This window comes from Vigna unguiculata, chromosome 5 (assembly GCF_004118075.2).
Source record: "Vigna unguiculata cultivar IT97K-499-35 chromosome 5, ASM411807v1, whole genome shotgun sequence".
Taxonomy (NCBI): Eukaryota; Viridiplantae; Streptophyta; class Magnoliopsida; order Fabales; family Fabaceae; genus Vigna; species Vigna unguiculata.
In genome coordinates, this window is record NC_040283.1 from 5,661,159 (window position 1) to 5,672,908 (window position 11,750).

At 30.1% G+C, this 11,750-nt stretch overlaps 2 protein-coding genes across 4 annotated transcripts; both read right to left on the bottom strand.

Moving 5' to 3' along the window:
- Positions 1-1,129: 1,129 nt before the first annotated feature.
- On the bottom strand, positions 1,130-2,870 carry LOC114183982 (gibberellin 20-oxidase-like protein). 2 transcript variants are annotated; one of them, XM_028071204.1, is made up of 2 exons: positions 2,473-2,870; positions 1,130-1,853 (listed from the first exon to the last, which is right to left on the bottom strand). In XM_028071204.1, exons 1-2 carry the CDS (start codon positions 2,826-2,828, stop codon positions 1,253-1,255), a joined length of 957 nt encoding a protein of 318 aa, XP_027927005.1. In that variant the 5' UTR covers positions 2,829-2,870; the 3' UTR covers positions 1,130-1,252. The 2 variants fall into 2 exon arrangements, with proteins under 2 accessions (XP_027927005.1, XP_027927003.1); XM_028071202.1 differs by having other exon boundaries at positions 1,130-1,856.
- A 3,960-nt stretch (positions 2,871-6,830) lies between these two features.
- LOC114183934 (transcription initiation factor TFIID subunit 10-like) lies at positions 6,831-10,445 on the bottom strand. 2 transcript variants are annotated; one of them, XM_028071131.1, is made up of 7 exons: positions 10,318-10,445; positions 9,407-9,535; positions 9,261-9,325; positions 7,920-7,982; positions 7,485-7,542; positions 7,356-7,406; positions 6,831-7,196 (listed from the first exon to the last, which is right to left on the bottom strand). In XM_028071131.1, exons 2-7 carry the CDS (start codon positions 9,497-9,499, stop codon positions 7,116-7,118), a joined length of 411 nt encoding a protein of 136 aa, XP_027926932.1. In that variant the 5' UTR covers positions 9,500-9,535; positions 10,318-10,445; the 3' UTR covers positions 6,831-7,115. The 2 variants fall into 2 exon arrangements, with proteins under 2 accessions (XP_027926932.1, XP_027926933.1); XM_028071132.1 differs by having other exon boundaries at positions 10,313-10,445.
- Positions 10,446-11,750: the final 1,305 nt, after the last annotated feature.

Consider the following 11,750-nt stretch of genomic DNA (forward strand, 5'->3'; position numbering starts at 1 on the left):
CGAACGAAATTTGACTATATTCAACTTAGTCGGCTGTGATCGAAAATTGGCCATATTCAGTGAAGTCGGTCCTGACTAACGAATTTAGTGGAGTCAACCCTGACCGAAATTTGACTGATCAGACCCTGGCCCAAATGTGACCATATTTGGCCAAGTCGGCTCTGACCAAAATTTGGTCGTATTAGGCAAAATCGGCCCTGGCCGAAATTCATCGAATCCAGTCAAGTCGATCTTGACTGAAATTTTGTCAAGTCGACCTTGGCCCAAATTTGGTCACGTCGTCCCCGACCGAAATTCGTTTGAAAGTCATCCAAGTTCATCCCATGCTGAAATTTGGCCTCGTTGGTCATGACAAAAAATCTGCCAAATTCTATGGTGTCAGTCATATGGACACAAGTTTTAAAAAATTTAATTTGAATTTATTTTATGAAAAATGAATTTTGGATTTTGAATTTGATCCAAATATTTAGATCTGGATTTAAACTTGATCTAAATATTTGGATCTGGATTTTTAAAAAATCCAATATACTTTTTTTGAAAAAATGGATTTTGATCGAAAATCAAATCCAATTATTTGGATCCAAAATGGATATGGATTGGATGATTAAAAATTCAATCCATGATCACCCCTATTTAACTCCTACCTTTTACTCTGTTTGACGTAAATTACGATAGACCATTAATTCTTTCAAAGAAAAAAATAATAATACATTCGTACTAAATCATGTCACATCAGAAAATAAATAAAGGATGAGAGTCAAAGAATATGATAGGAGTCATAGTATTATTAAAAAAACAAAAACTTATTTGTATCCGTTATCAATTGCTTTTGTTGTATATATTAAGGGAACGGTTTATTTTTGTATGGAACATAGACAAAACTAAGAGCACACAGGTTTCCAGATTATCCAAGAATGAATAAGGCGAAGCACACAGATTTTTTGGTGTGGAAAGTGGAAAACACACATAAAATAATGGTAGCATTAAGTAGGGTTCGTTAATTACTATTTGACAGCAGTTTTCAAGTACATGGTGGGGATTTAACTATCTTTCCAACTTCAACCATACACTACCCAGTTGAAGTTTAAAGTAATTTATTAGTATCCTCATGATTCACAAAGATGAGGGAGAATCACTAAAATTGTCATATATTATAACAGAATATTTGCACTAACAATTTAGTTTCCATTAACCAAAACATTACACAAATGGAACATTTTTTTTTTCTGAGCATATATTAACTTAAGCTACATTATTGAGCCTTGATCCCAGCAAAGTCTCTGACTGTGAAACCCACCTTATCAAATCTTCCCTTTTCATTGTTCTCTCTAAATTTCAAATAATCCAAACACACAAACGGTTTATACATCCTCTTGTTTCCTTCTCCAACAACTTCATCTGGTGCCAAAATGAGCTTGTCATTTTCAAAGCACCAGAAGAACGCAAGAGAAAACCTGTTCAAATGATTCTTCAAAACAACTCTGTGTTCTGAAGACCTTAGTTTGTCATTGCTCCATGCCTGCAACATGTCCCCTATGTTCAACACTAGGGTTCCCTCTGAAGGGCTTATACCAATCCACTCTCCCTCCTTTGATCTCACTTCAAGCCCTCCAATCTCATCTTGATATAACATTGTAATACAACTCATGTCAGTGTGCATTCCAAGCCCTTCAACTTCCTCCTCCATAACATCTGCGGCTGAGTAATTGTTTATCCTCAAGTAACCGTGGCACTTCTTGAACTCACAATCATAAAACTTCTTCTCAATGCCCTCCCCTAAGCTCATCAGCACAATCTTTAGAATTCTCTTTGACAAATCTTCCATCTTACTACAGTATTCCTCAATCATCACACTGCTTACAACACAAGTCTATGTTCAGATAAATTTGTCTGTAATTATATATGTGTGCAGAACTGGTCTTATGTGTATGTCAGACTAGAAATTAGTGGATGATTTAATAATGGACGAAACAATAAACTGAATAAACAAACAAACTTTGCTAAGATAAACATAAAGTCATGTTAAAAAGTGAACTTAAATTTAATTCAACTTTACAAAACTGACTTGTAAAATAAAGTTTGCACTCATTTATATATAAATTGATCTTATCTTTAAACTACGGAGAACTTCCATGAGACAAAGAAAGTGATATAGCATAAACAGAACTAGTCTTATATCTATGTGGAACTAAAAATTAATGGATGATGTAGAAACAATAGATATAATAAACAAATAATCTTAGTTAGGATAGGCTTAACACCGTAACTTTGATCATGTTAAAAGTTGAACTTTAAGTTTAATTCAACGTTACAAAATCAACTTATAAAGTGAAATTTGTACTCATTTATATACTATAAATTGATCTTATCTTTATAGATTTTGTAGAACTTCGAAAAGACAAAGAAAGAGACACCAGAATAGTTTAAAGTGGGAAGCTTAATTGGAATAATGCACACTTATATATTGATTACCTGAATTTGGAGTCGTTTTTGTCAAAGAGAATTTCAGCAGAAGAGTTAGCAGAAACATAAAAGTTAGGTCCAGTAACTCGGAGGCTCTCAAAGAATGGAGAGGCAATGAAATGAGGGGTGTAAGATTTCAAAGATGAGAAAGGACCAAGTCTGAGTTTAGTATCAGAAGGAAGGTTGAAGAGGTGTTTGGAGAGTGATTGGATATGGCTGAAAAGATCTTTGGAGATTCCATGGTTGATTATGTAGAAAACCCCCCAATCTTTGCTTGCTTTATAGAGAGAGAATAGAGAAGATGGCTGCAATGGCTGAGAAAGATCCAAAATGGGAATGCCATCATGAGATTTAGGGTTAGACATAATAATAATAATGCCTAGGATGTGAATAGATATGCATAGAATAGCATGTTGCCATCTAAATTTTGAGTCACTCAATATATATAGAAGATATATAGAAGGACAATGATAAGTTAATCAAATTTTGACAATTTTATCTTATAACCTGAGGTATCATCTTTTAATTGGTTTAGAAATATTCAAAAATGAAAAAATGAAAGATGAGAATCCACTTAAAAAAATGACACGTCTAATTGTAAGAAAAAATTAGCAAAATTTAGTTGTTAAATAATTATTTTCCATATAGAAAGTAGGTACAAGAAGCACACAACATGTTTTGGACATGAAAATGATGAAGTCACACGAAAAAGAAAAGAATTAAAATAGTATTTGGATGGAAAAGAAAAAACCAGTGATTTTGAAGAATTTACAGTAAAACTCAATCTGTTATTTTTTTCACTTTCTTTTTTCTAATTTTCTCAATCTGATTAACTTATTTCATTCTATTATTATTTTAGTTTTGTGTGAGAGAAATGATTAGTGTTGAAGAATGGAATGTGAAGATAATGTGGAAAGAACAGGTAAATATTATTTTTTGTGAAGTAATGGAAGTGTCACCAAAACATAAAAACTATGGTTGGTGGTTTTGAAAGTGTTGAGTGATTGATTATGGGAAATGATGAGGGTTTATGACCTTAATCAGCATTAGAGGCTACCATTTTGAGAAGGCCATTGATGATACTTTCCACTTCAACTTTCATCTGTTGCAAATGATACACTCGAAAAATTGTTTTGTATTGATAAAAGTGGGAATCAAATGAGACAAAATGATATGAGGGTTGACCTATGAATTCAACAAGATTGACTCAAAAGTAGGGTCCTGTACCCATTTTCTTAAACTGTGCATTTTACCATTTTCTATTTTATATTGTGTCTTCTATGAATCTCCATATGTGTGTATTTCTTTGGTAGTTATTGTTATATAAGTTGTAAAATTTGAAAAAAATCTGCTGCGTGTTGAAACCTAATTGTGATGTTTTATTTTTTATTGAATTTTTGTTGTTTATATAATAATGGTGTTTTATTATCTAACATGGTTTTTTTATTAAAATAATAAAAATTAATCCTTTTACAACATTTTATATTAATATATTTGAATTTATGAAGTATTTAAAAATTAATTAATCCTTTCTTTTAAATCATACCAATAATACAAAGAATATCCACTTACCAATAACACAAAGAATATTTCGTGTTAGTTTATAAATATCTTTGAAACTGTGCAACCTGAAAGATTTTTGGATTAGTAAAAATTCAATTTACTTACTTGAATTGCATCATCTTTAATTACTCATTGTTTTGTCTTGAAACTATAAAATGTTAGCACATAAAATAAACGATTAATCATGTTAATAGCATTAAAGACTTAGAGACTAATTTAAACATTAATGTATTGATCGTTAAAATTTTACTATTTGATGTTAGAGATTAATTTATACTTTAATTTATAAATAATTATAATTTTTATTTATAATAGAGACTTTTTATTTTATAAATTAATATTTAAATTAATCATTATAATAATTAATTATTATTTTATTATAATTTTATCTCTAAATATCTATTTGGAAGTATAGGAGCAAGTGAAATAAAAAGTAACAAAACAAAAATTGGAGAGAGTGAAATAAAAGAAGGCTAAGGATGTATCAAACTAGAAAATTGACCTATATAAATAGAGTTTGGAATGTGAAAAGATTTGTTGTGAAATAAATGATACTACTCATTAAAGAAACTAAAGAAATTGAGGTACCACCAATTTGAAAATAGTTTTAATGTACCAAGGTACAAAACATATATTTAATGATCTGACCAACACAAAAAAAAATTGTATAGATGCCTTCTTGTTGTACTCCGACAAAGTTTTTAAAATGCAACAATTATCGTGTGATTACAGTTTGACATTTCGTTCAAGTTGATTCGACTCAACTTTTAGTCTGGGCTTATCTGGTTCAATTTTCGGTTCAGGTCAATTCGATTTAGTCTTTAAGTTGGACCGACACGACTTGACTTTTGGTTTGTCCAACCCGACTAGATATTTGATTTGGATTGGTTCGGCTTGACCTTCCACTTCAATTGATCTGTATCAACTTTCAATTCGAACTGACCTGACATAACCTTCAACCTGACCTGACTCATCTTGACTTTCAACTTGACCCAACTCGGTTTAACCTTTGGTCTTGGCTGACTTGCATCATCCTTCGACCCGACATTTGTCCAGAGCCAACTCTGCTTGACCTTTCGACATACGTCAAATTGATTCGACTTGTGCCGAATTTTCTCGACCTAAGACTTATTGATTTATCTCAACTTTTGGCCTAGACCGACTCGACTTGTTCTTCTACTCAGGTCAATTCTTCTCGAACTTCTGCCTAAGTCAAATCGACTTGACTTTTGATTTGGGCCAACTAAATTGACCCTTCAAATTAAGCTAACTCGACTCGACCTTCAACTTGATTGGACTTGACTCGATCTTTGTGAATGAAGTGAGAGGAGAGTAACAAAGAGTGAAATTTCAATTTTCTTATATTTTTTAGGATATTTAAAATTCTTCTATTTTATTCATTTGAAATACCTCTCAAAATTCTTCAAATTTAAATTTCTTTCTAATTTATTTATCCAAACAAAATATTTTAATATAAAAAAAATTAAAATTAATAAATTACTCTTCTAAATTACCTCACCAAACATAACATTTAGAAAAAAAGAAAGCGAATAATTTTATCATGCTTCTAATGATCCTTTATGAGAACTCACAAATTCTTTTATCTTTTTTCTTATACATAATAAGAAAAAAAATATTATTATTGAATACCACTTTCAAAAACTCTATAAAAAAAGGAAGTCAAAATAATTATTGACAATACCCTCACATAGTTAGTATAATAGCGTATTACGATTATGAATGTCTAATTATAAATTAAAATGAACAACTCGTGAATATTCATAACAACAATTTAATTAATTAAAAAATTAGAATATCCAAAAAAGTATGCAAGTGATAAAAAGATGTCATAATTAGAAATGGTGAATATTTTAACACAGATTCATGACTTTAAAATAGCAATTTAAATATAAGAACAAAATTTTCATCCAAACCCAAGGAAAATTTCTCTTACAAAGTAAAATAAAAAAACAAATAAACTTTATTCACTAATGAATCAAAACTTAATAGTCAATAAATGACTGCTTATTTTATTGACATGTGACTAAAACTTATCTATATAATTAGAGTCATCTAATAAACTATATAATAAGTCTAATAATAGCAATTAACATTTTAAAAGATTTTTTAATCACAAAAATATAGAAACAAATAAAAAGGTTAAACAAAGATACAGTACAAAATTACACAATTCCTAATTTAAATTTATAGTTTCAATCTCCTTAATTCTTCATCATACACCTTCAAAAAATAGTTATTTGCAACACGTTGCATAAAACCATACAATAACATTATATCACTAATTTAAATGTGATAACTCTCCAAACCAGATAACAAAGTTTACAAATTTTAGTCGAAGAACAAGTCTCTATTTCGATTTGTTAACAAAAATAAGTGTTTTCAAAGCAATTGCATATTAATTCTTCTTCTAGTTCATACAATTTTTCAATTCAAGTCATAAATGCCAACTCCCAAGTATATATAAAAAAATATAAATACCAGAGGCTTATCTGTATCATTTCTTATTTTAAGCTCAATTTTGAGTGATATATTGTTTTTCATACCTACTGTCATTTTTCTTCTCAAAAATCCACAAACATTTCATTAAACAATATCCTCATAGTTGTCATGTCACCAAATTTGAATGCATCCAAAAGATAGAGTTGTCTTAGTTAAATTCCTATTCCATTATCAAAATCTAAACAGTTGGAAAAGGAAACATTGGTGTTTTAGAATTATGTAAATGTGTATAATGAGAAAAAACCTCATTGTCTATTATAAGAGAAAAAAATAATAATGATCCATAAAATTCGCAACACAATAAAATTGCCAAATAATAAGTGTTCAAGCTGTAACGATATATTACCATTGAAACCTTATTGTTACCAGATAACAGGGTCGTAAAAGCAGAGAAGCAATAACTTATAATTTTAATACTATGTATTTTATTTATAACTCAATCACTCCTTTCAGCATACTGAACGTAAAACTAGAGAAGTAGCAAAAGATGAATAAATAAATAGAATATACAATTTAGCATTGGTATAAAGCAATACTTACTACACATGAAACTCTAATAAAGATAAGACTCATTCTTCTCGAGTGGCAGGATCCGTTCCAGTAGAAGGGCTATCGGCAAAATATTCTTGATGCCTTAAATTCACGCCATACTGTTCATAAAGGATAATAAGTGGATTCAATGTAAAGGAATATAACATAGCAACAACACAACTAGAAAAAATAAATTATATATGTTATCTTCTAATCAGATGTCTCAATAAAAACCATAACATTGATCTAAATACAAGCTTAAAAACATAACACAATACCTCACGCAATGCTTTTGATAAGTCTTCCATTGTCAAAACTAAACGTTTATCCTGTTATATATAATGAAATGTAAGTGCTACACATACAGAATGAATGTACAGTCAAAATCAGTTAAAAGCTGTCAAAACCTTCTGCTGCTTGTCCCTTTTGTCTTTTGGAATTGTTGCTTGTCTTGCTTTGCAGTGCCTACAATTAACATTTAGTACAACTCATCATCCTGTATGAACAGGTTTAGGGTTTAGGGTAACCTCAATTTCGACTCTAATTCTCTTCCTTTTTTCATTTTCTGATCTATCACTTTCTTTCACACCATCTAAATGAGGGAAGAGGTGTTTCTCAGACACTCCTCGACTCATCTCACATGCATAAAAAAACTTTCGCAAAAAGTTCAATAAATTTTAGGAAACCACAAATCAAGTTCAACAGAAGAATATTTCTAAAATTAACTAACACATGAGTAGTTAGCTCTGATGCAGTAATTCAAGGTTAAAAATAAATAAAATAAAATAAAACAAAAGGTAGATGGTAAAGATTCAACAAAAGGACAGGTAAAATGAACATACTGAAGTGCATCTCCTGCAACTTCAGCAACAAACTTCTGAGTGGCAACAGCTACCAATCTAGTCCTGAAAAAAATGATGAGCATTTCTAGTCAAGCTCACAATATATGAAAAAAGAAATGCAAGGGCTAAAAATCCAATAGAGAGCACTCAACAACAGTCAACCAAAATGCCAGAAGAGTTGAACATCTATAAATTTCACAATGGCACTTGTTAACTATATTAGAGGTCCAAAACAACAACGCACAGAAAGAAATCCAAAATTAACCGAGTAGGAGTGAAAAGAGATAAAATAGCTAGCAAATCAGATCAACTCAATTAGCATATTTCATCACTTTCCATCTAAAAGTGATTAACAGTCAGTACTCCTTTCCAATATACTGACTGACTGTGCCATATTAAAGAATCCCAAAGGATGAGTAAGACACAACATACAAATATATAAGAGTTGTATTTTTCTCAGAAACCATAAAAGAAATATAAACTAGTAATCTTATATCTTTATTTGTTAGTCCACTTATCTCTCAACAGCTTCAAAACTCTCAAATTGACAAACTTTAAGGCCAAAGTGACACAACTGAGATATGTCCATGTGATAGTGGGGTTCATAGAATGATGATTTTTTTATTTCCGTGAAGAAAGCTGTTCTACGTTTGATTTTTACACTGAAAAAATCAACGAGCTACCATAATATCAAATCACTCAAGCACTCATCATTTTGCAAATGCTTGAACTTTTGATTTATATCATATCTTCCGGCATGACAACAAAAACAGCAAAAAGATCAACTCAGGTAAAGGATTACTATCCAAAACCGCAGGATCAAAAAGAAAGGAACACAAGAAGCATTAAGAAATTGAACACGATAAAATACAGGAGAAAGGAATGGAAAATGTGAGTTTGATCCAATGTAAACTGGCAAATGAAGTTAAAATAAATACAAGATGTCTCAATCAAACGGCACAAGGGTAAATTAGACATCCATTAACCAACAGTCCAAACTCTAGCGAGATGAAATGTAATTAACAATCTTTTCGATCTAAAGGTGTTAATTACACCGTTAGCCCCTTTTTCTTATTCATGTTAAAATAAGGACAGAGAAAGATGGGAAAGAAATTCTATAGTAAACATCAACTGAACAATTGAACCCAAAAGAGCATGCATGACCCGAATGAATTTAGGACGAGATAACCACAGGGCAGGAGAAACCCATCAGAAAACAGGGTACTCAATAACTTGTTTCCTTACAAAAATAACCTTGCCTAAATTGAATCCATGGACCCTTGTTTTTTGAAGCAGAATATATAGAAAAATTAATAGTAAATAAAAGATAAGAGAACCCACAATCGAACGTCTGGACACTGAAAACCGCTCTTGGCCAAGTAATGTTCCACCAATTCATCGGGTATCTAAACAAAGGAGAGACTGATTAAATTGGGTAAAATGGAAAATTAGAAGAAAAGCAAAATAACAAAGAAAAAGAAATTTACAGTGGGAGTGTAATCCATTAAGGAAGCAAGGAAATCAGAGAGAGCAGTATCATCGTCAGGTCTTCCTTCACTTGATTGCGGGTTCTGATTCATCCTTCTTTCGTGCCAATCTATCACTACTCAGAAAAGCTTCATACATACATAAACACATACTACCGTTATTGAATTCTCCACATATATACATATATACATATATACACCAAGAACAGAAATTGCAAGAAAGGACAAAGAACACTGAAAATATGGTAATATTGTATTATTGGATAAAAAGACAAAAGGGGGAATACAGGAAGTAGTATTCCTGTCCATAGACCAAAGCTCCTCCAGAGAGCTGTTGCTCTCCATTCATAACCAACTCTGAAAATAAGACCTGGTCCCTCTTCTCACACACCCCAAAATAACAGAAAATATATATTCAAACTGACATTAGCAAGTTTTTTCCATAAAGACACCTTATCTCACTAGATGAGATGGATTGCATATCATTGGGCTTGGTTAAAAACCAATTTCTCAAGAACATTAATCATCATGAAATTGCTTCCGTTAATTTCTTCTAACATCCTTAAATCAATAGGTTAAAACCAATTTCCTAGCATTCCTCCACCCCCACACGTGTTAAACTTTATAGAAACAGAGGAAACGGAAGGCCGTGATGAAGAAGTAATAGAACCACAACAATAGATAATAAAATGAAGTAAAATGTCACAGTCAAACTTTCTACCTAACACAATCTAAAGCTCAAGCAAGATCTCTAGGTTCAAAAGCAGCAATTTTCTCTAACAACTTTTCAACTTCAAACTGTTCTTCCAATAAATATGAAATCAACAGAGAAACAACATATGGAATGTACAAAGGGAACAGAGAAGGACTCGAGAGCAAACAAACAAAGAGCGGCGCAACGCGAACCTAACCTAAAGAAGATGGCTCGCCGCTCACGGCGGAGTTGCGACAAGCCGTCACGCAACGCGGCAGATGTTGGGGATTTGGAATCTCTACTTGGGACTTCCAAGTTCTGTATCTCCTTTTTTCGGTTGTTATTTTTTTTTAATGGAATAAGCTTTCTATAATATATATAACTTTTGGGTTAAATATATTTTCTTTTTAAATTATTAGTAAAAATTCTATTTTGTTTTTAAATTAAATTATAATATATTTCATCATGGATTTTATAGAGTATATAATTTAAAAATAAAATGCAATTTTTTACAATTATTTAAGGACGAAAACTAAATTCATTTCATAACTATAGCGTATACACGGGTGTCGTGTATGTCTGGACATATTTTGTAAATATACCTGGTGGGTAACAAATATGTATTTATATCTATAGATTATAGATATAGAAAAATTCTTTTAAAACAAATAAAAAATAGTAAAAAGGAAAATTTATTGAAGTAAATATTCTATACTGATACACTAAATATACTATATAGTATTTTTAGTGCAGGGTTAAATATGTTTTTAGTCCTTAATTTTAAATGAATTTTATAATTAATTTATTTTGAAATTTTGAACCAAGTTTGTCATTCATCTTTTGAAATACGTGGATTTAATTCTTTTAATCAAATTTTGTTAGGTTTATTTGATGTTTCGTATGCATTTCAAGATTGTATTTGAGTTATATATAATGTTTGATACATTTTTGTTTTAATGTTAAGTTAAATATTATTACGAAATGCGCTTGAAATGTCAAATAAATTTAACAAAAATTGGATTAAAAAAAGTAAATCCATGTATTTTGAAGAATGAAAGATTAAATTAATTTAAAGTTTCAAAATAAACTAATTCCAAAATTTACTGAGACTTAAGGGACAAAAATATATTTAACCCTTTAATGTATTAATGTAAATACAGTTAAGTAAATGGAAATGAATTTTTATATATATATATATATATATATATATATATATATATATATATATATATATATATATATATTAATAGCCACTTTCTTTGTTAGATTGGGCCCGCGGATGTAAAAGAAAATCCAAAAGTAGTTAAGGTAGGGGAAGTTTAAAAGTATCAATATATTATAACCATGCAGTTAAAATAAATCAAAACTTAACGTTTTATCCAAAAAAATAGCAATTATATTCAAATAAATAAGATATTATTTCTCTTTGTACAAGTTTAATTGTTTTAAATATTAGATTTATTTTTTTTAATTATAATATTGGTAAAAATTACTCATATAGAAGTAAGAAATTGTGATTTTAACATGGGTACAATACGTTTTATGCCTTTATAAAAATATTAAAAATCACATTTACAAGTGAATTTATTTTTATAGAAAATTTAAAATTTTTTATGGTAAAATATATTGTTTTTGAATAAAAAAATGAAA